The sequence below is a fragment of the Sceloporus undulatus genome, chromosome 2 (genome assembly GCF_019175285.1).
Source record: "Sceloporus undulatus isolate JIND9_A2432 ecotype Alabama chromosome 2, SceUnd_v1.1, whole genome shotgun sequence".
In the NCBI taxonomy this organism is placed as follows: Eukaryota; Metazoa; Chordata; class Lepidosauria; order Squamata; family Phrynosomatidae; genus Sceloporus; species Sceloporus undulatus.
Genome location: NC_056523.1, coordinates 146,548,854 through 146,574,293, shown reverse-complemented (window position 1 = coordinate 146,574,293; position 25,440 = coordinate 146,548,854). Strand labels below are relative to the sequence as shown.

Sequence of the window (25,440 nt, the reverse complement as noted above, 5' to 3'; positions counted from 1 at the left end):
ATGCAGAGGATGCTGACACTGCTCTCCTGGAGTGGGACCGAACCCTGCCAGGGAGAGGTTTACCCAGCAGTTCATAGCAGAGGTGGATGGTACCAGCCACCCATTTGGAAAACCTCTGCGCAGACACGGGCAACCCCTTCTTCGGTTCCGAGTAGCATTGGAAAAGTCTCTCGGACCGACTGGAGGCAGCAGTTCTGTCCAGGTAAAACGCCAGCGCTCTCCTGACATCAAGAGAGTGCAGGCTTCGCTCCGCATCCGAAGTCGGATTGGAAGCGAGAGTAGGCAACACAATGTCCTGGCACATGTGGAAAGCAGACACAACCTTAGGCAAGAAAGTAATGTCTGTCCGGAGGACCACCTTGTCCTTGTGGAACCTCAAGAATGGCTGGTCCCTCCGTAAGGCACAGAGTTCGCCCGCACGGCGGGCAGAGGTGATGGCCACAAGAAAAGCGGTTTTCCAAGTCAATAGTCTCAAGTCCGCTGTGGCCATCGGCTCAAAGGGCTTGGATTGGAGGGCAGACAGTACTGTCTCCAAACTCCAAGCCGGTGTAGGTACCGACACAGGAGGATAAAGGTTGGCACATCCCTTAAGGAACCCCTTCACCAAAGGGTCCTTGAAGAAAGAAACCCTCCCCCCGAACTGGTATTTGGCACAAATGGCAGACAGGTAGCATTTGAGGGATGTAAGGGACAGCCCCTCATCCAAGAGTGCCATCAAAAACTCCAGCACCACTGGAGTGCACACCTGAGCAGGAGACAAGCCCTTTCGGTCAAGGAAGAGGCTAAACCTCCTCCATTTCAGGGCATAGGACCGCTGGGTGGAAGGTTTCTTTGCAGCCAGGATCACCGTCCTCACCGCGTCCGGCAGTGAGGCTAGGGCTGGATTCTCCAGGCCACAAGCAGCAGGCTCTCGATGTCCGGGTGCAGAATCCAGCCATCCTGGATCGACAGCAGGTCAGGACGGAAGTCGAGGTGGAGGAAGCATCTCTTGGAGAGGTGGAGAAGGGATGCGAACCAGGGCTGCCTCGGCCACCAAGGCGTGATCAGGTTCGCATCTGAACGGTCCGTTGTCATCTTGGACACCACCCTAATGATGAGAGGGAAGGGAGGGAAGGCGTATAGCAGCTCTCCCGACCAAGGGAAGGCGAACGCGTCTCCGAGGGATCCGTCCATTCGCCTCCTGGAGCAGAACTGGGGACAGTGGCTGTTCCATTCGGTCGCAAAGAGGTCAACTTGGAGGGTTCCCCACCGATCAAACAGGTCGCTGACCGTCTCCGGATGGAGCCTCCACTCGTGGCACACCGAAGGGGACCTGCTCAGGCAGTCCGCCAACTCGTTGTCTTCTCCTGGAAGGTGAATCGCCTGGAGGAGCACCCGTCTCTGGATGCACCAGTCCCAAATGCGAAGAGTAATCTCGAGCAGAGTCTTGGATCTGGTGCCTCCCTGTTTGTTGATGTAATACATTACGGTGGTGTTGTCCGTCCTCAGGAGGACCACCTTGCCTGCAACAGCGAATTTGAATGCCCTCAAAGCCTTCTCGACTGCGAGCATCTCCAAAGCATTGATGTGGAGATGCTTGTCCTGGGCCGACCACTTGTCCTTGACAACCAGGTTGAGCAGGTGGGCGCCCCAGCCCTCCAGGGAAGCATCGGTTGTCAAAGTCAATTGAGGCTGAGGTTGATGGAAGGGCATCCCGATGCAGACGTTGCGGCTGTCCAGCCACCATCTGAGTAAAGCAGCCACCGGTCTCGGTACTGTGAGCCACTTGGACGGAGGGTCCTCCATTGGAGAGAAGACTGAGAGGAACCAGGACTGCAGTGGTCGGAGGCGAAGCCTTGCCCACAGTGTCACGAATGTTGTTGACACCATGTGTCCCAGAGCCACTTGGACGTCCCTGGCCCTCACCCTTCTATGAGAGATGCAAGGCCTCAGCGCTGCAACCAACGCCTGGAAACGGTCTGGAGGGAGAAAGGCGGAGCATCTTTCGGAGTTGAGGATGGCCCTGATGAACTTGGCCTGTCTGGTCGGGGTGAAGTGTGATTTCTCTTCGTTGACGACCAGGCCGAGGGAGTCCAAAAGGTGTAAGGCGAATGAGATTGCCTCTCGGAGCTCCTGCTGTGAGTCGGTGACAAACAGCCAGTCATCCAGGTAAGGGAAGACTCTGTAGCCCTTCTGATGAAGGTACACCACCACTGGTGCCATGCACTTCGTGAAGACCCTCGGAGCTGTGGCAAGGCCAAAGGGGAGCACGTTGTAGTGGTATGCGGTGGAGCCGACGGCGAAGGCGAGGAATCTCCTGTGGGACTCCCGAATTCCAATGTGGAAGTAGGCATCCTTCAAGTCGACTGTTGTGAACCACAGGCCCTGGTGGAGAAGCGACAAAACAGAAGCCAAGGTTACCATCCAGAACCGGCGGTATTCAAGGAAAAGGTTCAACTCCCTCAAGTCCAAGATGGGTCTGATGCCCCCATCTGCCTTCGGTACCGTGAAGTACCTGGAGAAAAAGGCTCTGGAGCATTGCTCGGGCGGTAAAGGGGAGATTGTCCCCTTGTCCAGCAAAGTGCGCACTTCGTCGAGAAGGGTGTCCGAGGGGTGAGTGGACATGAAGGCTCCGGTTGGAGGAAGCTCTTGGAACTCGAGGGCATAACCCCTACAGACAATGTTGAGGACCCACGAGTCCGTTGTAATGGAGGCCCAGGTGGTGACAAAGGGCCTTAAAATGTCCAAAAAGAAAAAGGAAGGAGAGACGAAGTGCACTGCAACCCTTCAGACTCTCTTCTTCCCCTGGTCGGTATCCTGCCGGCGGGACTTTCGGTACCGAGGAGGAAAGTTTCGGCGGCCAGAGGAGGAGGAAGACTGAGAGGGGTAACGGCACCTCTGGGATCCCTGTTGCTGGGGCTGACGGTCCTGCTAGAAGGTCCCCTGCGACTGACCTTGGGGCTGCCACAGGCGCTGCCTCTTCCTGAAGGGCGAGATGGAGGAGGACGACATCCCGTGCTTCTTCACCGCTGCCTTCATCCTGAACTTTCTGTTCAGGCGTTCGTCGGTCTCGGCATGGAAGAGGCCAGACCCATCCAATGGCATGTCCTCAATGGCCGCCCTCACACTGGAGTTGAGGTCGGACCCTCGGAGCCACGCATGCTGGCGGAGAGCCATCGACGCCGACATGGTCCATCCAACACAGTCTGCCATGTTCCTGGAGGCGGTGATGAGCCAGCTGCCGATGGAGTGGGCCTCATCTCGGATCTCGACAAGACGCCTTTGAACCTCGTCCGGGACATCAGGGACGAGCGGCGAGATTCCCTCCATCGGAAAAAAGGAACTGGGGAAAAGAGCAGGAAGGCAGGGGCCTTATAACGGGTGGGCGGAGTTACCGCCAAAAAGTTTCTATATGTTGCAAAGTAAACTTTGCCCAGTGATTCCAGAAGTTTCTGAACAGCACTGCGCAGGCGCAGTGAAACCCATTTGTATGATTTGCAGAGACCACGAAGAAGAAGTTTAGCAAGCACATCCATTGGCTGCGGTGCAGGGGGGGGGCGTGACATGCACACACCAGGCCCAGAGCGCCACCAGGAAGCTAGTCCCTGTGGCGTCCAGTGCAGATTAGAGGCCCTGACGGCCCTCATGCCCTGCCTCACTCCTTCCAGACTGAAGGAAGGCCCCCTCCCAACCCCCAAGGTCAAGCTAAACTGGGGGGAAGAAGGAGGGAAGGGGTGGAGAGGGGTGTGTAGGTGGGAAGAAGGGGAGTGCACATGGCGGCAACCACGCAAATGACGGTGACCTTGCAAATAATAAAAACCACGAGTTCCAAAACCACGAATCCAGAGGGACAACTGTAATTTTAATTTTGCTGGTTGTTTATGTTACAACTACATTGGTCCCTCCACATTTGTGACTTTGACTTTTGCAGATTTTATTATTCATGGATTGTATTAATATGTTCTCTCTAGGAATCTCTAGGATCACCAAGGTCAAGCTACCAGAGTAGAGCTATTGGTTAACAGGATGTATTCAACCTTTAATTTCTGTCCAGCATTCAGCTGCACGCATTATCACTTCAACCCACCGCTCTGACCACATCTCTCCTGTGTTGGCATCCCTTCACTGGCTCCCCCTCCTTTTCCGTATTCAGTATAAGCTCCTGCTGTCGACGTTTAAAGCCCTCCATGGGCTGGCCCCCCTTACTTATCAGACCTTGTTTCTCCTCACCTTCCCACTAGGGCCCTCCGTTCTGGTAGTCAAGGCCTGCTGTCCCAGCCCAGGATTTCCTCTGCCCCATCCCGGATTCGCCCCTTTTCACTTGCTGCCCCTCACTCCTAGAACCTTCTTCCCCCGCGAGCAAAAGCCATCACTTCTTTAACCAGCTTCCAAATGGAGTTGAAGACCATTCTGTTCAGGGCAGCGTGCCCAGGCATTGCATAATTGTCACTTGCTATTTGATGTTCTTTTGTTGTCTGTTTTATTGAATCATTTCCTGTATTGCTATGTATTTTATATGTATTATCCTACTAGAGATGCCCCTTCCCCACCACCACTCCCTCTGTGTCATGTCTTTCTAGATTGTAAGCCTGAGGGCGGGGAACCGTCCAATTAAAAAGATGGTATGTACAGCGCTGTGTAAATTTACAGCGCTTTATAAATAAAGGTTAATAATAGTAATAATAATAATAATAACAACAACAACAACTACTACTACTGCTGGGATACTTTGATTCTCTCCTGTACCTCTACTGCAAATATTTTACACATGGTGTATGAGAGACAAAGAGAGACAACAAAATGAATTGACTGCAAATATCACTTTATTTAATTACATTTCTAGTACAAGGCAAAGAGATTTAAATAAACAACTCAGATGGGTATAAACAATAGTGGTGTTGTTACATATCTGATCTTTTCAACCGAAGACATTATGGATTAAATTTGGATCCCTAGCTCTGGCAAACAAAACACAAGGACTGGCATCCTGTTAATCAGGTACAATATTGATGTAACTGTTAGATTTACAACATTGCAATTGTGTAACATTCTCATTTGCAATTGTGGCACTACTGCCACAACTGCAAACAAGCTGGAAACCCACCTTAAAAGCCAGGCAGCCACCTGGAGCAATGGAGTCTGTGCTGCTAGAACAGTCCTGTCCCACCAATGAATGATACTGCAATTAAGCTCCTTTTAGTGTTGCTTGCTGGTGGGAGCAATTATCTACAAAGATTTTGGAAACTGGACATGTTAAATTGATTTATCATTTGAATTAATATTTAATATCTGTGTTTTATTGAGCCATTCATAAGAAAAAACTAATACATTGAAGAAAGTATAAATGTACCTGGCATACCAAAATCTTTTACTTTAAAGCATGTAAGATCTAGAATACAGTAGCTGTAAAATATTTGGTGGAACAGTCACAGCTAACAAAAATTGAATTTAAAAGTTTGTGCATTATTCTTTCATAACACAATAGAGTTATACATTAAGAAGTCCTTGAACTATGAAGGACTTTGGATCCCCCCCACCACTTTTTTTTTGGGGGGGGGTGGCTTGGTGCATGACAATCCAGAGCTTCTCTCTCCAATATTTTTTTTAAAGGCAAGGCAGGGAAAGAGTGAAAGGGTAGCCTCACTGTGCTCCCCTAACCAAGTCTTTGATCTCATTTAAGAGTAGCAGCCACTTTCCAGGCAGCAACACATTGAGAGAGCTGGATCTCTTCTGGGAAAGCATCTAACTCCTCCAAGAAGGTGCTGGTCTCTTTCCTTTCCAGGTATACAATCAGTGTATCCTTCAGGCTGGAAAATAAAGTTAGAATGAGCATACATATAAGTAGCTACTCTCCTGTATCACTTGGTGTACTTCACCAGCAGTCAAGAACCTACAGTAGTTCTGGTGAGCAACAGAACAGACCAGTATGAGACCTGGATTGGGCTCTGCAGGTTCTTACCTCCATTTGGGATTGAACTCATCCTCATCCTTGGCATGTTTCAGCATCAGGATGATCATTTCATGCAACTCTTGGAGGAAGGATTCCAGCCCAACCTGGCTGAGGAAGGCATTGAGGAGTTTTACATGCTCTGAGGTAAGCTCATCTTTGTAGGGTGTGCTGATCTCTGCAAAGGGATCCTGGAAATCACATACAGCAGCACAGTTAGAGGAATAAGACAGAAAAATGGCAAGAAATCCCACCTTATCCCACCCTTTTCTTGCTACCTACCCTTTTCAGGTACAGCAGCTGTTCAGATTTATGGTTAGAGAGGAGCTGCCACAGTGCAATGATGTGCTTCAGGTGACATCGACTCAATGCCTGAAAGAGGAAAAAAAAAACAGAAGATAATTTCCTCTAAGGGGAAAAAAATATGAACACTATAGGCCTATTTGGGAACAGGAGTGATAAAAGATTAGGAGAGTAACTACAAATCTCACTAGACCAGGGCTGAGGAATTGGAGGCTAGACTGTTTCGTGGGGTCAATTCCATGGACCAGAGGATTCCAAGGCATCAATCTGCTTCCCCAAATCTCCCTCCCACCCCCATCATCCAACCTCCTCCCCTGGCACCCATCTTTAACATCTTACACTAATGTCATGTGTTCTACAGATAATATGAGGAAATAATAGCAATAGGATTTTTTTAAATGCTACCTTTAAGTGTTGCTGCTTTCCCTAAATGCTCCATTGAGATTTATTGTTTTGTTATTATTTTTTTACACTGGAGGCTAAAAGAAAGCTCTCCTGAAGCCATCCTATTAGTTACTGATAGCACAAGAATCTAAATCAATAAGTTATTGTGCACATGGCAAAATATCAGGAATAAATTCTAAAACATGGGCACATAGCCCAAAAATCCACAAAAACTATGGATGTCGGCCATGAAAGCCTTCGACTTCACATCTCAAAATCATTTCCCACATGAGTGGATGCTGCAGCTCAACTACTGGACTGTACAAGACTCTACACTACAAGTTACCCATGAGTAATGTTTCACAGGCTGCACAAAATATCTTGGGCAGCTGGAATAGTAGAATGCTGATCTGTGTGGAGCTTTTTCAGGTAATTACAAAACCCTTCCAGTTGAAGAATTCCAGCAGGTTTGTAATAGTGTTATAGAGGTGAGTGGTGTTTGTTTTTTTTTTTTTAAAAAATGCAGGATGAAACAAAATAACTGTCAGGATTTGAAAGGTTAAAACACAGCACACAGGGAAATGCTTGGTGTGTGTGTGTGTTTGGCCATGAGCATTCAGCACAGTGGCAAGGCTGATCATCCACAGCTGATGCTCATTGGGCCAAGGACACTTCAATGTCCAAGTGCACGTAGTCATGGATGATGAAACATGTGTCTGGATTGCAGAGGAGACACATGACATGGCTGCACACCTGAACTCACTGGGTTTGGGAGACCACATGGTCTGGAGTCTATATAAACCCAGGGGTTGCAAGGGTGTGAAGTAGGAGTTGGATTGGTATGTTTTGGAGTTTGAGAGATCTAGTTTTGTGTTATAACACTGTTAATAAAGAGCACTTTGGGGACTTTTGTTTCTCTGGTGGTTTATCAGAAGAAGCTACAGCATCAGTTTGCTGTGTGTCCCTGGAGGTTCCTGCATTGCTGTAGTTCCTGGAAGACATCCAATTGCTGTCATCCCAATTGGACTCTGGGAGCCACGCTTCGGCTTCTGGAAATTTGCCAGCTCTGCTCCAAGGGTCTGATTTAACCCCAGGACTCGTTTGAGTTGCTGACAAGGGTTGTTGGACCCCAGCAGTTGCGCTGACAATAACTTCATGTGAAGTCGAAGGCTTTCATGGCCGGCATCCATAGTTTTTGTGGGTTTTTTGGGCTATGTGGCCATGTTTGCGAAGAGTTTCTTCCTGACACTTCGATGGTGAAATGTCAGGAAGAAACTCTTCTCGAACATGGCCACATAGCCCAAAAAACCCACAAAAAACTAAAAATAACAACAAATCAGAAGACCACAGTTGCACAGGGATTTCATGACCCCCCTGCAAGTACCTCTAAAACACAGCACTCCCACTGCACTCCTGTCCCTCCAAGTTCAAGAGGGAGACCAAAGTTTACCACACTCACCAGAGGACTGGTGGGAAGCTTGCTGTGATGAAAAGAGTTGCTGAAATGGGAACACCAACAACTTCCTTTGGTCTGTGAGATATTTGCACCTTTATCCTGATCCATTTGACTCTTTCACCCTCTAGACACAGAGCAAGCCCTGATCCTCTTCCACTCACCTTGAGCACATGAACACTTGTCTGACTGCCCATCTGCAGTGTGTTTTCAACATATTCTCTCAAAGTCATCTCTGGGTCACCTCCAGCCATGGCCAAGAATCCTAATGTTATTTCAGTGACAGACAGAGCTTCACAGATGTCACTGTAGGATTGCAACTCCCCACTGATCATGCTAATTGTGGAATTTGGAAGGCAGCTCTGTAATTCAAGGGGATTAAAAAAAAACAAATCAGCATCCATCACTGCTGCTTTTTGCCAAAAAGAATAGAGACTTATTCTTCAGGATACAAAAACAACTTAGGAAATGGAAATGATCAATAAAGACTCTTTTAACATTATGCTCAGTATCAATATCACTGTCCTGTCCTATGTAAGAAAAGGAAGGGCTGTTTGCCAGGGCTAAAAAACCACGGGCAAGAACATTCATTTTGAATACACACACTTATAAACAAGGAAATCTCATTGAATCCACAGGACATATTATCAGTTAAACAAACACAGGAGGACACTGAGCCATATGGGGCTAATCCTGATTGAACAAAATCTGAGTGGAAATGAGTCCAACTACTTTCTGGCATTCTTTCTCTCCTAATCTCAAAAGCTCACCTGAGTCAACTTGCTCTTGATATCTTTGAAGAGATGCTCATAATTTCGGTCATGCCTGTACACAAGAGTGGGAATGCCCTATAAAGGAATAGAATAGAAATGCAAAGTCAGTGGGTAGCCCATGAGCTGGGAGTTGGATACTCAGGAAGCAGGAGAGCTAAGTGGCAACATCAGGCTTCTGTGGTACATACTGTCAATGTGATCAAGGGCTTCCCCTGTAGGAATCGGCTGGTGACCTGCTGCTGGATCTTTTCCAGATCAAATTCCTGGGTGGCCTCTCCTCCTTTCTCCATGCTGTACTGACAGTTTGACAGAATCAATGGGATCAAGTCCCTGTCTGCCTCATATGTGATTACATGGAGATCTGTCACTTCTGTGGGGTTTACAGAGTACCTGTTAAAAAAGGGAGGGATGAGAGCAAGAAAGAGCAATGCTGCTTTGGCATCAGTATGGCAATCTGGTAGCAACAGTAACTGGGGATTTAGCAGATGAAGGAGATGCACATACTGTACCTGTTGGCATTGTTTGTATATTTTTCTATGGTGTAGACAAAGTCATTGTGCAAGGCAATGAGGTAACTGGTCAAGGCTGTGGAACATAGGCCTAGACCTCGCTGGCGAGGCAGAAGGATCTCAAACTCTTTCTCCAAAGTCAGGTCAGCATCACAGTAGCCCTCAGGAAGTTTAATTTCACCTGCAATGTGGCAAGAAAACATTTCTGAGCATCAGGCCAAAAACCATTGGTAGTGAGTCTACTTCCAATTGGGATTGTCTTTACTTTTAAAAATAATTATGATTTATTGCAGTCACATGGAGACTATGGGACTGTACAGATCAGCAGTTAAATGCCACCCGTTTTTGCCCTGGATGGAGGCTGCAGCAACCACACACCATGGCCTCTGAAGGGAGCAAAAAGAACCCACTTCCTGATAATGCTCTGTCCAGAGCTGTTTGGGCGCTGTGCGCAATGTGCATCATCATAGCGTGTGCTATATGGGCAGGTGCACGTGCAGCAGAACTAGTGCTTGGAGCGTGTGCACACTCCACCCTAGTTTGCCTGCAGGCCGGCACAAAGTGCCAGTCTGTACAGGCTCTATTTCAGTTCTTCCAGCCTGAACTAGAGGGCTAGTGCTAGATATTCTAGATGCAACATGTACTTTGCCAATTAATCTTGGAATGAAAGAATTGCAAGTGCTGGAGCAGAAAAGAATGATACCCATCTCTCAGTTTTAGGCTGTAAATTAGGCAGAGTTTTTCTTCCAACATAAAGAAAACAGCAGGCAGAGGGAGCCTTAAAATAAGAATTGTTGAGCCTGTACAAACAGGCCAAAAATAAAGGTGCTTCAAGTCACTTTGGAGATATGCTGTTTAAATTATGCATTCATCCTAAGAGGCCAGAAGCTGTACCAAAGGACTGGAGCACAGCTTTGGCACAGCCTCTGGCCTCTTAAGATGTGTGTGTCATTTGAACAGCATACCTCCAAAGTGACCCGAAGCAGCTTTATTTTGGCCTGTATGTATGGGCCTATAAAGAGCCAGTCTTCCATTGGGTGATATTATATAATGTCCCAGTCTTACTGCTTCACAGTTGAATAACAGTGTAAAATGGTCGCTCACCGTTGGTTTCCAAAGATGATCTCAGCTTATTCCTTACATCCAGAAATGTTATCACTCTGCTTCTCATTGTATGTCTCATGCCTCCTGGATGAAGAAAAAACTAATAGCATATGACACACTCAACATCTGCAAATTTGATAAGCATGCCTTCTATTCCTTGGATCAAGGAATAGAAAGCATGCTTATCAAATTTTGCAGATGACACCAAATTAGGAGGAATAGCTAATACTCTAAAGGACAGGATCAAAATTCAAGAAAACTTGGATAGATTTGAAAGCTGGCCCCAAAAAAAAAACAACAAAAAAAAACCCCAAAAATGAATTTTAACAGAGAGAAATGTAAGGTACAGCATTTACGGCAAAAAAATGAAATGCATAAATATAGGATGGGGGATACCTGGCTTAGTGAAACTACATGTGAAAGGGATCTAGAAGTCCTAGTAGATTACAAGTGGAACATGAGTCAACAGTGCAATGCAGCAGCTAAAAAGGCCAATGCGATTTTAGGCTGCATCAATAGAAGTACAGTGTCTAGAGAGTAATAGTGCCACTCTATTCTGCTTTGATCAGGCCCCACCTGGAATATTGTGTCCAGTTCTGGGCACCACAATTCAAAAAGGATGTTGGCAAATTGAAGCATGTCCAGAGGAGGGCGACTAAAATGGCGAACGGTCTGGAAACCACGCCTTTTGAGGAAAGATTTAGGGAGCTGGGTATGTTTAGCCTGGAGAAGAGAAGGTTAAGAGGTGATATGATAGCCCTGTTTAAGTATTTGAAGGGGTGTCACATTGAGAATGGAGCAAGCTTGTTTTCTGCTGCTCCAGAGAATAGGACATGGAACAATGGATGCAAGCCACATGAAAAAATATTCCACCTCAACATTAGAAGGAATTGACAGTGAGAGCTGTTCAACAGTGGAACACATTCTCTCAGAGTGTGGTGGAGTCTCCTTCCTTGGAGGTCTTTAAACAGAGGCTGGATGGCCACCTGTTTGAGATGCTTTGATTGTGATTTCCTGGATGGCCCTTGTGGTCTCTTCCAACTCTATGATTCTATGATTCATTGCAAAGTTGTGTAGCTCCTACCAAAAATGCACCCACCTGAACAAGTTCTGGTCCAAAAGGTTATGTGTGAAGCCCACTAATTTTAGAGGAACAGTTTTAAAAATACCCTTGATTATACAACTGAGTGCTGTGTTCCTTCAAATAGTGTAGTTTTAATTGTATTTTATACTATTTATACATAAATAGTAGTTGCATTTGCCTTGATGATACAAGGAGTTGATGAAAGAGAATGAAGAACTGGTAATTTGATCTATTTTCTGTAAGAATTCATTTGAGATTTTTAAAGTCTTGTAGTGGCTGTTAGACACACACACACATTTTACAGACATCCACACATATCCCAACTATTATAAATACTTGTTTTAGAAGTTATACAACTTAGTGTTTGTGCTTTACCTATTGGACCTATGGCAGTGTGTAGGTTCTCACCTGTGGGAAGGCTGTGAAGAAAATCTCCAATTGTCTTGTGTTCTAACTCTGAAATGTTTTGGAACCTCTTCACCAAGTCCTTCTGCAAGGTCAGAATCTCTGGCAAAAACTTTACAAACCTAAGTTCAGCTTCCTAGAAATCAAATAGGACATGTCAAAGAAGAGAGGTTGAATGAATTTCAGTAAACAAAGGAACAAATAATGGTTGGAACATTTATATGCTACACCGAAGACAGCTTCCCATAGGTTTCTTTTCAAAGGGCCATGCACCTTTAAGCAATAGTAAACCAAGACATAGCCATACTGTTGATACAAGCCAGGGCTATTAGGGACAATAAAATAACTTTGAGTAGTTCAGTATATTAGACATACTGCTGCAGCTGTGAGACTGCTAGAAACCACTACTGTATTTCCAATATGAAATGTATCATTTTCTGTTATATTTAAGCAATACGGACAAACCAGTGCAGCTTGAATGAATACCCTATTGTTGATTGGTGAAACTAAGTGGATACTTTCATCTAGTAAATAAAAAAAAACAACCCTCTCAACTGTACACATGGGCTCACAGCTTTCTGTATCATCACTTTGTGAACTAATAAATCTTTGATCTGTGCTAATAAAGTTGTTCTTGTTTGTTCCTGGTTCAGATTGCAAGGCTGATCTGTTCTGACAGAGAAGAATCCACAACGTTTTGGGATCAGATCTCCAGTCTATTTTAAGTCAGGGTTGATGTGGTGGGGCTGATCTCTCAGTTCTCTCCCCTGCTTAAAACAGGAGACCTAGGGCTGGAATTGCAGGGACAGCCTGGAAAAGGAACAGTTACATCATATATTTGGTGGCTATGATGGGATATTGTGAGGAGATCTATTTGGTGAAGAGAAACCAAATAGAAGTATTGAGTGGTCAGCTCACAGAGTTTGATCAAAAGTGGTGTGCTGTGAGGAAGTGGAGTAGAAGAGACACACCTGAAATACCTGAAAGAGATAATATAAAGATTATGAGGAAAGTGTAATCCCTGAGGTAAAATAGAAGATTACAACAGGGCCTCAGAGAAACCACAAGCTGACAGAAACCCTGAATTCAATAAGGTGACTTCTGAAGTATACGTTTGAGGTAAAGAAAGAAATAACCAAATTAACAAGCATAAAATAAAAAGAAAGAAGTGACTTGAATCACAACAAAAGAATTTCTGAGATAAAAGGTGTTGGTAAACTTAAGAAAGGACAGGTTGCTTACCTGTAACTATTTCTTTGAGTGGTCACACAATTGGCTATTTCTACATCTGTGCAGAGCACTTTCAGAACATTCTAGAATAGCTAGGCAAGACTTTTGACAGTAGCTCTGTCCAGCCTATAAAATACCCCAGTGTTCCTGCTCATCCTCAATTTCTAAGGATGCCACATAGCGGCATCCCATGAACCAAGATAGGCATGACACACCAGAGGGGCCCTAAGGACTGAAGCACAGCTTTGGTGCAGCTTCCAGATTCTTAGGATGCATGCATCATTTAAACAGCATACCTCCAAAGTGACCGGAAGCAGCTTTATTTTGGCCTGTCTGTATTGGGCCATAGTTCAGCACAATTAGGTTTCCTTAAACAAGGAATACTCAGAACAGTTCATTCTGCTGAAACAGAACCTCCAGTACCTGGGATTCCTTGGATTCCCATCCAAGTTCTGGGCTGACTCTGTCCAAGAAAACTCTAGGTTGTCATATGCTGAAGTTGAATTGAAGACACACCCTTTAGAATCCATATGAAAAAGATGGGATGAATCATGACGTTTTCCAGACGCTGATCAATTGCAACTCCCAAGAGCCACAGCCAGCATTGTCTATAGGCCAGGAATATTAGGAGCTGCCACTCAACATCTGGAGTGGTGCACTTTGCCCACCCTAAATTTATATTTACATACAATTTACAAAGTGGAAATCCATTGCCCTCCTCCTTTTTTTTTTTTTACTTCATCTCCCATAATCCTGTTCCATGGGTCTGTCAGGAGCTGCAGCTCAAAATATCTGGAGGTTCACCATTTTCTCAACTACAATTCCAAAGGTCACCCAGACTTACCCTATCCTGCCCTTGGGTTCCCAATATTGCCTCTGGGCCATATCTGTCCCTGCCTAGGCCATTTCAGTACACCACACTTCCAGGATCACTCAGCCCGCATGGTTCACTGGCTGTACTGGATGGGGATTTTGGGAAATAAAGTCCATTTCAAATAAATTGTTACAACTCTTATCAACATGTATGACTCCAGGGCATGACAAAAATTTAAAACACTCCTTGAACTTCCCAGATGAAAAGTCCCAGGTAGTGAGACAGAGTCAACCAATTCACAAACCCAAATTCTGAACACCAGTGGTAACAAATGGGGATTTGATCTACACACCTAGCCCCACACTCTCTAAGAATGACATTTGGCATTTTTACAGTCTTGTTGTCATCATGCAAATGCTATTTTTTATTAGCTCATGTTAAAAAAAAGTCATCTCATTTCTCCTAAGTTTTCCTATAGAAGTGTTGAAAAGACATTTTATTAATGTTTCAATAAACTGAGATATAAAATTGGGATTCTGTTTCAGTGTGAATTTCTGAAATCACTTGGGTTATTTGTTTCAAGTACCTTTTCTTCTTTTTTACTGAAATGAAAAGGTCAGGGGTGGTAACTGATTTGGAAGTTTGTGTTTGTGGGCATTTGTATGCACTTCTTAACTTTTATAGGCAATTGGTCTAAGAAAAAATTGGTCGTCCTCAACTGTTACTGCCTCCTCCCCACTCAACATATACCGTGACTCAGGATCTCCCTATCCCCTTCAGATACTTTGCATACAGGTCAAAATTTGATATGAAGAAAGGCCCAAGGAGAAAGAATTTCAACAGCTGGATTGTAGGCAAAATGATTAACCAGCCATCATTTACAGAAGAATTTGACCTTCATCCTTAGGTTCTTCTGCTCAAATTTCACAGCAAAAGCTTTTGTTTTGTTTTGTTTTAAACCTGTGGAGATTATCGCACTGCGTTCTGAGAACGTTCTGATCACGTGATGAGAACGGAACGCATTTGAGTATACCGCACGTATGTGTTCCAATCGGGTTCTCAGAACGCTTAAATGTGTTCCAAATGTGTTCCAGGAGGGAACGGATTTGAATGTGTTCTGAATGTGTTCCCAGAGAGCTGAAACGTGATGAAAACGTTCCAAGAGAAGTGTGTGCGGTATTCTTATCCGTTCTCAAATCCGTTCCCTCATTCCTCCGTCTCCTGATTGGCTGAAAGAATGACAGGCAGGGAGGCAGGGAGACAGGGAGGCGAGCGACTGCAGTGAGGGAAGGTGTGTGTGTGTGAGGGGGGAAAGAAGGAGGGAGGGAAGGGAGGAAAAAGGGAGGAAAGGTGGGACAAGGAAGAGAAGAGGAAAGCAGGGAAAGAGAGGGAAAGAAGAGACCAGAGCAGAGAGCAAAAGAGAGAGGGTCTGGCTGCTTCTCCGGGGGTCTCTAGTGTCATGTCCAGTGGGTCTCCTGTGCTGTCACAATGCAGGAGGCAGGGATGCCCAGGACCTTCTCCTCCTTCCCTCCAGGAGGGAACCCACAAAAGCTCCTCTGTTTGGAGCACCACACAAAAGCAAGCAAAAAACTCCCAGAATTCCATAGCAAAGAGCCAGACAAGAGTTAAAGCGGGGAGGGAAGCTCACAACCTGAAGGCACACATTACATGCACACACACAGGAGCAAAAGGGTGTCAAGCTGCCAAAAAGGGGAAATGGGATGACAGCAGAGGACTCTTCTTTTCTAACCGGTTTAAAGAGCTGCTATGGCTGCCGGGGCTCTGCCCTTGGCCCAGTCCCCTCCCTGGCAACTTGCTTTCCTTCGGCTTGAAGGGACCTCCATGGAGCTCCTTCCCTCAAGGAAGAGGGGACCAGGGCAGAGAGCAAGAGGGAGAGGGTCTGGCTGCTTCTGCGGGGGGCCTCTGGTGTCATGTCCAGCAGGGCTCCTGTGCTTGCAGCCTGCAGGAGGCAGGGATGGCAGGGATGCCCAGGACCTTCTCCTCCTTCCCTCAAAGAGGGAACCCACAAAAGCTCCTCTGTTTGGAGCATCACAGAAAAGCAAGCAAACAACTCCCAGAATTCCATAGCAAAGAGCCAGACAAGAGTTAAAGCGGGGAGGGAAGCTCACAACCTAAAGGCACACATTACATGCACACACACAGGAGCAAAAGGGTGTCAAGGTGCCAAAAAGGGGAAATGGGATGACAGCAGAGGACTCTTCTTTTCTAACCGGTTTAAAGAGCTGCAATGGCTGCCGGGGCTCTGCCCTTGGCCCAGTCCCCTCCCTTTCCCTCCGCTTGAAGGGACCTCCGTGGAGCTCCCTTAATGCCCAGGCTGCCAAGGAGGGGACTCTGCCCTTGGCCCATCAAGTTACATAGGTTTTATCCTATTTTCTTCAAACATATGCCAGCATATGAAGCCCCAGCGTTTTATAGGGGCTTGCCTTCTTTCCCTCCCAAGAGAATCTTCGGAGGGAAGACTTCTCAGTGAGGCTGAGAAGCACTCTCCCGGCCAGAGTCCCTAGGCTTAATGAAATCCCCCACCTCCCTTCCCCATAGAAATCAATCCAAAAACTGAGTTTAAAAGGAGCAGAGGAGAGCCCTTTGGGTCTGCATCTGGGAGAGATTTTAAACTCCGTTTTTGGATTCTTTCCTATGGGGAAAGAGGAGAGAGGGAGAGATGGCAGGACAACCCCATAGCCAAGCATCCTCTGCTCCCCCCAGATGAAGACCCATAGGGCTCACTGCTTTTTTAAAACTCCGTTTTTGGATTGATTCCTATGGGGAAGGGAGGTGAGGGATTTCAGTAAGCCGAGGGACTCAGGAGAGGCGAGCTCCATGGCCCAAGCCTCCCTTTTCCCTCTTTCCTGGGGGGCAGCACCTCTCCCGAGCCGTCCAACCACTGAGTGGCGACGTCATCAGAAGACAGCCCACAAAACTTAATACAGCAAACCGTTCTGAGAACGGTTTCAAGAAAAAGGAATCGCAGTGCGGTAAACTGCCGTTCTGATCCCGTTCTGATCACGTTTTGATTTCTAATGCGGTAAAATCCGTTCCAGGAACGTTCTCATCACGTGATGAGATGGAACGTTCTCAGAACGCAGTGCGATAATCTCCATAGTTTGAATGCATTCAAACAGAACTCAACAGCTTCAGGAAGCAGGGTATATCTGGATGGCATCACCTTAGACATTAACATATAGCAGATGTTTTTAACATTTAAAAAACCCACAAGATGTAATGCTTACTGATGTAATTCAGTAACTGACAATAAGATGACAGCAGCTCTTAAGATCAACATCATCACATGCATACAATGGAAGGAGAGTGAAAGGAAGATGAAGGATGCATGTTAAACCACTTCCTTTATTAATTATGAAGAATGGATAACATTTTGGTGCCTTCACTGCACATCAACTGAGTAATATATCCTAAGACAGCTGGAAGATTTGGGCACACTCACCTTCTGTAGAAACTTCCACAAGATGGGCACAGCATCCTTGTTGCCTTTTTGCTGGACAACATGCCCCAAGTACTCAAGTGAGATTCTCTTTCTGCAGCTCCAAGTCCTAGAACAATGCACTATACTGTCCTTGGGCAGTCTTGACAGGAAAATTGTAGGGTCCCCATATATAATTTTTACTACAGGGTTGGAAGAAATTCTCTCATCCTCACTGATTTGTTGGTTCAATTTCAGAAGGGTTTTGTCCAAAAGCTGCTTGGAAAAGCAGGGAGTATACATAAGTCACCATAAAAATGCATTCTCTTTCAAATATACAAAATCCAGTCCTGTAAGGCAGACGGGGGATTGCTGTACTTTGATGGGAACCTCATACTTCCTTTGGGAATTCTGAACACCCTAGCTTTCAAAAGCTGAGATGTTCATTTCTTAAGAGATGTGGAAGGAAATGTTAGAATATGGGCAGCTGTTTATGCACGAGGCGTCAGAACTTTAATCATACTGGAGTCTATCTGGAATAAAATTTACTATCCCAACTTCCAAGTATTCTGTTCCAGCATGAAACCAGCAAAATAAACCGAAGATGGAGCTATGTAGATGAAGACTATGAAAATGGTGACCACTGAATTCTTTGTGATAATCTGGTTCACATGCTCAGCCCATGCTACCCTGGCTCATCTGCTCAGTCCCAGGATTTCAAAAGGCAGGCTCAACCCCATTCAACTGCAAATCTTAATGTTCTCCCATACAATTCTGTAACTACCACTCCTTAATGTAAAAATAAAAAAGCTATGCAGTACTTTGGGTCAAGCCTATAATATTATTTTAATAGTTATAATATTAGTTATAAAATTAGTTATAAAATTAGATAATGGAACTTTGTGTTCATTCCACTGAGCCATTGAATGGAACATCTTTCATTCCCCCAGCTCATCTTAATTCCTTGGTCCCCATGAGTATTATGGGATGGAAGTGAGGCTTGAGAATACAGAAGGAGTCTTCCTGGAACAGAGCCTATATAGTCCAGGATTCTGTTCCTATTTCCATAAGCAGAACCTGAGCACAAGATAACTTTTCCAATTGTGTTCTCAAGCAACTGGCTTTCAGAGGGAGAAATGGCCGAGGTAAGATGCAATCACTGAGAGCCTTATCTTCAATGAATTAGGTTAATGGAACAAAAATAATGTTGCTTAGACATTTTATGTTTGCAGCAGATAAGTGGAATACATTGTTTTCCTTGCATGGTGCTCAAAATCCTCCCAATTCATCTTTCTGAAGTTCAGAAGATGGTAAGCTTTTATAACTAATATGCCTAGTAATTCCTTCCAAAGTTAATGGATATTGCACATCACTACCTGAATTTCATTATTATATAGCTTCTTTTGAGGGAGAGATTCCAAGCCATATCAAATGGCACTCACACAATTTACTGTCTGCAAACTGTTGACAATATTACTACATAAACAGGCAGAAAGAAATGCACATTTTCCTACTGTTGTTAGATGTTTCACACATGCCTCAGTAATGGAATCATCACTACCACCACTGCCACCATCACCTGCATCCTGCCTTTAGCTTACCTTCAGTTCAGGAAGAATAATGGTGTCAGCAACAAAATTTTCCCATTTTTTTCTATTCTCATTTGTAGAAAGTTGACCAAAGCTCACTGGCCCTGGAAAAGAAAGTTTGTTACATGTGATTCACTTTCTCATTCTTCTACCCAGAGGGGCAGCCATGGGATGTGGCAGTAACAGCCAGGGATTCTTCATAGAACCTTTTTTGCTTCTAGGTATGGAGAACATTAACAAATAATTTCCAGTCCCCTCTGCCTGTATCAGCTTCCTGTGACCACCAGTGAGATAATAGTGAGCTTCCTCCTGCAAACTCCAGTATTAAAGAGAATAATATGATAAACAGCTCTAATGCCCCAGTGGTTCAAAGAATCTCACTGGTTCCTTGAACTCCTGATGCTTGAGAGCTGATTTTTAGAGAAAGTGCACTATCTTAAGAATATGCAGTTCTCATCAGTCTACAGATGCAGGGGTGCATAGGGTTACAAGTGCAAAAAATATCCAGTGACCTTCCAAAATTACCCATATAGTTAAGCTCAGTTAAATAACATGAAGTAGACAACAACCACTTTTATCTATAATGCTCTTTTCACCAAATGCGGTACATCAAACATACAATCAAAAACAAATGATAAAACATACCAAGTGAGATAAACACTGATCTGCTTGAACATCTTTGTGCATGAGTGTACATGAGGGTAACCACTTTCTGCTTTTATTATCTTAATTACAGTTGTAATTCAGTTTACATATCACAGACCAAATATAAACAAACCATCAATAATATAAGCAAAGACAAGCTGAAAAGTTAGAATCTACATAAAACACTTTAATGAAAGTGGTGTTGTTATCAAATTAGAGTATCTGCTAGAATTGGGTGAAATATAGGTTCACTTATTACTCTCTTCCTGTCAGGCTCCCAACCCACAGCAACTCTTTCAACACAAAAGACAGCACTTTTGAAAAAGAACAGCTTTTATTGAAGAAGAAGAAACAGCGCAGGCATGGCAGTGATGTTTTTGTCAGGACTAAAGGAAAACATAAGAACGCAACTTTTATAGTATATGAAGCAATCCCACCACATCAAATAATTAAGCAATATAATTGGATAAGAATTCCTGCATTTTGACTAAGACGATGGTGTAATGTTGAATGTCCTACAATCTGGGATTCTAGAAGTTTCAAGCAGATTCCTTGAGAGCAGATATGTTCCTAGGCCAATTATCCCAAACAACTGCACCTGTAACCTTGAGCTGATATTTCTCATTATAACAACATCTCTTCTTAGTACCATGATCTAACTCTAACAACCACCTATCTATCTCTAACAACCACCTATTCATATATCTATGGCGGGTTACACAGCACCATTAAAGTACGCGCAGAGCGCGTACTAGGGTTAGGGAGGTGTGGTGCTTTCACACTTCTCTAACCCTAATACACGCTCTGCGCGTAAAAAATGACGGTGGCTGTTCCAGACGGCCGCCACCATGAGGACGTCACGACCACGCTGCCTCTATACGGGGCGGCGCGGATGTGACGTCCTCGCTCCATGCCAGGGCGCCTAGTGCGCCCTTAGTGCGGAGCAGGAAGGAGCTCCATTTTGGAGCTCCTTCCTGGTTTGCGGCGCCGCTTTGCGTCGCTGGGCGCAGCCTTCAGACGGCTGCACCCAGCGAAGCAAGGGAGAAAGGGGCCAAGCGGCCCCTTTCTCCTCCTCCTCCCCGCCGCCGCAGGGTGTCCTTGGGGCTTGAAGCCCCAAGGACACCCCTTTTCAGGCTGCGGGGAAGCGGTGTTTTGCCGCTTCCCCGCAGCCTGAAAAGCGGCGGATCGGGGCCTCAGCGGCTGCCGTTCTGGCAGCTGAGGCCCTGATACACCGGGGAAAGGGGTGGGTACAGCCCGCCCCAAATGGGCAGTCTGTAACCCGCCAAAATGAACATAACTCATTAAACTTAACACTATATTTTTATATCCCACCAACTGGCTAATAAAATAAATATAAAACCATAATAACAATAACATTAACAACTCTCTATATTCTCCCTCTCCTTTCCCAGAATCTAGCTTCAAATGTCAAGCCTCTGCAGAAAGGGTCCCTCCTCCACATTCCAACCTCAAAGAACGTAGTGAACAAACACATTCTCAGCTACAATATCTAACCAGCACCCTCTATCATCTTCTATCATCTTCTATTAAGGCACAGCATATTATTTTAAACAACTATATATTTTTATATCAAATCCTAAACACATAAAACCCTTATGGCAGGAATCCATAAATGGATCCTGACACTTCCACTGCTGCCACCATCACCTTCAAAATACTGTATATACTCATATATATGTCTAGAAATTGACTGAAAAATCCTGAGTCAGCTTATCTATAGGTCATTGTAAGCAGTGTGCTTTAACTCTTAATTTAAAAAGGAACCATCCCCTGGTAAAAGGCAAGACTGTACTCTCCCCTGGAAGCTCTGACCCCTCCTCTGTTCTCTTATTGTTCATACATTTAGGGTGAGCACAAACAGTTGTGTCTGCTGGGACTTTGTAAGTTCTTTGGAATTGTTTTCTTTTGCTTCGTCCTTTAGAATCTAAAGGATCTAAATTTAAAGTTTAGATCCTTTGCTGCATACCCCTAGGTTTTGCCCTCAACTTATTCATGGGTCATATCAAAATCCATCATTTGGACCTCAAAACCTGCCCATCAGTTCATCAGTTGCTCCAAATTCTTATGAATATGCTGCAGGAGAAAGCTCACTGGATCTTGAACACGTGGCTTTATGATATTCAGAAGGGACTTGAAAAACAGAACAAAAGAATCAGAATAACAAATATGTAGTTCTTTTACAAAGCATGTGATAGTGAATCATCAAACTAGATCTTTGGACAAATCGATTAAGTGATTTTCATCTTACCCTATCTAAGGTCTATCTGAGGTCTATAATTCACTAAAATAGTTGGAGAAAACAACACCATCAGCTCCACTGATATTGAAAACAGTGGATATTTTTTTTCCAGTTACTAGGGAACAACCCCAAACCCACACAACATGTTTACACAATTATCATAGAATCATAGAATCATAGAATCATAGAGTTGGAAGAGACCACTAGGGCCATCCAGTCCAACCCCATTCTGCCATGCAGGAAATCCAAATCAAAGCATCCCCGACAGATGGCCATCCAGCCTCTGTTTAAAGACCTCCAAGGAATTCTCTTCATGTTAGTTTGGGGTATAGATAACCCATAGATCTCAATGTATAATGGAAAGATTAGAATATTTCAGAAAATTCAAATAAATATTGAGGTTCTATTTCTGTATGCAGGGAGAACAAATAGGAGAAGAAGTATATTATAACCCTTCTGCTCAATTAGGCACTTCACTTTAAAAAGAGGTTCACCAATGATCAGTGTGTACCATCTCCTCTAAGTCCCTGACACATAGGCTTCTCTCTGGAGCAGCAGGAGTTGAGAAGAACCCATTCTGGATAAGCAAAATTTGCTTGTATCTATACCATCACCCATCTCCATGAGCCACAGAATGGCCTCCAATTTGACAGCCTTTGGAGCACAACTGGGACACTACAAGTTTGTAGAGTGATCCTGCAGAATTGTGGCTCTAATACACTCAAGAATCATGTCACAAACAGCAGTCAATATGTGTCCTGCATTGCTAATACCCACTGTCACCTCTTTTACATGATACTTGAAGAAAACTTGCATTTTATATTTTATTAATAATTTCAATTCAGAATAAAATAACATAAATCACAAAACATTAAATAAAATGAATATTTCCATTTATACAAATACAAACTTTCAGTCTACACACCCAGTACAGCATGATCAAAACATTACAACTAATCTTGACTTCCAGTATACCTGGTTTCATAAAATTGATTTGCTTAGTGTTTTTTTTTTCTTTTTGTCTTCTGATTTACTAGCTTATTCTTGTACACAGCTTGACCCAAAAAATACATTGGTTCCTGTATATACAACTGAAAGAGAGATTCAGAATGGACCAAAAACTTGAAGATTTCGAATGTGAACAACTTGAATTGGATAAATTATGGTTCAATAAAGAAGGAAACAGAGTAGCTAAGATTCATAAAGCTCTACATAAGTTGGATCAAGAAGATGATCCAGTTTCAGAAACGATGATCAAGTGGGCAATGGACTGTGGTAGAAATATTCACCTAGAAAGTTGGAAATACGCTAGAATGAAGACTAACAAATTTACAAAATCACAGAACCTACAGGAAAAAAATTTTAAGATGTAACATAGATGGCACTTGACTCCAAACAAAATGGCAAAGATTTACAAATTGACCACAAACGGATGCTGGAAATGCCAATCAGCAATTGGTTCTTGGTTTCATGTATGGTAGACCTATCCAAAACTTAATAAATTTTGGAAACAAATCCACATGATAATTGAAAAGTTATTTCAGATCAAATTCGAGTTAAAACCTGAAATTTACTTATTGAATGTGTTAAACAAAATTCCAGTCCAGATTGAATGAAAATATTGGTGCATTCTATTATATGCAATAACTGCTGCGATGATGATGGTAGCTCAGGACTGGAAAAACAAAAAATACCCCAAGTATGGATGAGTGGTTGCTGAAATTATCAGACATGATAGAGATGGACAAATGTACGGCTCTTCTAAACAACAAAGATAAAAAACTGGTGGAGGATGATTGGTCTCCGATGGTGACTCTTTGCTCACAAAGATGGAAATAAAGGATAATGGTGTAGAAAATGAGAAGTGTAAGTAAATGGATTAGACCCAAGTGAACTGTTAGTATTGTAGAATTATTATTAACGTAACTTGTTTAATGTGTATAGTGATAAATACAGATATATAATGTAGAACATAACTATAAAAGATATTTAGTAAGTGGAAAATGTCAGGGATGATGGGAGTTGTTGCTCTTCACCTCAGACTGTAACTCACCACCTTGTTAATGAAGCTGAGCTGACCAGCTTTGGTCAGTGCTTATTGCTTTCTCCCAAAGCAGCAGAGTTTTCTGAGAATTGGCTGAAGACCCTGACAAACTTCTCCAAGCCTTCTCACTCTTCTTCTTCAGATGTCTCCAAACACCATCAGGATTCTGCTGGTTCTTGTATCTTCACTCAAGACACCAACACAACTCAGTAGTCTTAGATAAAAGATCTACTTTATTCTACTATATACAGTTACTATCTCTATATGCCCAACAATCCACAATATCTCTACACTCTACCAAATACTCCACAACTACCCACAAGTTACATTAGCAAAACTGGCAATTATTATAGCAAATGTTTGTTACCACCCACTAGACAATTACCACCCAGTGGGTGTGTACATTCACAATGATTGGTTGACTTTTGTTCATCCCATACTCAAGTCCAACCCATGAACATCATCTGATCACCTTGTACATGTAACAAGTCTCAGGTGTTACCAATGTACATCCCATAATTTTGTCCTTGGCTCCCAAGACTTCTAAATTATATCATCCTTTACACCTGTGTGATTTTTTAATTGTTCATGCTTAGTCATTCTGACTCTCACATACATATTTTATTTCTATAACTGCATGTCCCATGTTGCATTTCCTTGACAGAAGAATAACAGTAAGACCTTTAAATAACATGATGAATCAGGACTAGTTACAGAGAGTACATTTGGAAGTACTTTTTTGTATTTGCTTGTCCAGGATTAATTACTGTGAGTACAATAAGCATTATACACAAACACACACACACACACACACACACACAGAGCGTATAAAAATAAAGTTTAAAAAATGAGTTGTTTAGTGGGTTTTTTTCTTTTTGTCTGTTGATTTACTAGCTTATTCTTATATCTCAAGCAGTAGCTTATTTACATAATTCAGAAAGTAAATTGATCCTAATTTTGCTTCATCTCTTAATCTTTCTACATTACTTCTTCCAGAAATTTTTATAGTATTCAACTATCAGAGCCAATTGTTTCTCATCATTTCCCAAGTAATTTGAGTTTAAATAACTGGTTAATTGATCTAGCTCAATCATATTGATCCATTTGAGAGAGGCGGGAAATTATAAAATTATTATTATTATTATTATTATTATTATTATTATTATTATTATTATTATTATTATTATTGAATAATTTAAATAACTAGTCATCTTTCAATGAGATTTTCATAGTTTTTCAGTTATGAGTTAGTAAAATCCTAGATTTTTTTTCATTGTGTTTTATATTTTATTTGCCATGTTTACAAGAATTGATCATGGATTTCAACTGACAGTTAATTTTCAATAACTTACAGAATATTGTGTGCATCTTTCTCCAATATTTTTTTTATTATGGGACTGTATATGACAGCCAATGTATTAATGGATCTAATCTTCCTAGTTCTTCTAATTAACTAGGTTCTAATGAACCTTAGTCAA

At 43.5% G+C, this 25,440-nt stretch overlaps 1 protein-coding gene across 1 annotated transcript in view; it reads right to left on the bottom strand.

The window, feature by feature from the left end:
• Nucleotides 1-5,632: 5,632 nt before the first annotated feature.
• LOC121920425 (E3 ubiquitin-protein ligase RNF213-like) overlaps nt 5,633-25,440 on the bottom strand; it is a 45,302-nt gene continuing 25,494 nt past the window's right edge. Inside the window, 12 exon segments of the mRNA XM_042447562.1 lie at nt 5,633-5,786; nt 5,939-6,117; nt 6,209-6,298; nt 8,231-8,428; nt 8,837-8,914; nt 9,028-9,229; nt 9,349-9,529; nt 10,453-10,536; nt 11,945-12,077; nt 17,449-17,700; nt 19,026-19,117; nt 21,719-21,809. Coding sequence (XP_042303496.1) covers nt 5,633-5,786; nt 5,939-6,117; nt 6,209-6,298; nt 8,231-8,428; nt 8,837-8,914; nt 9,028-9,229; nt 9,349-9,529; nt 10,453-10,536; nt 11,945-12,077; nt 17,449-17,700; nt 19,026-19,117; nt 21,719-21,809 — 1,734 coding nt within the window.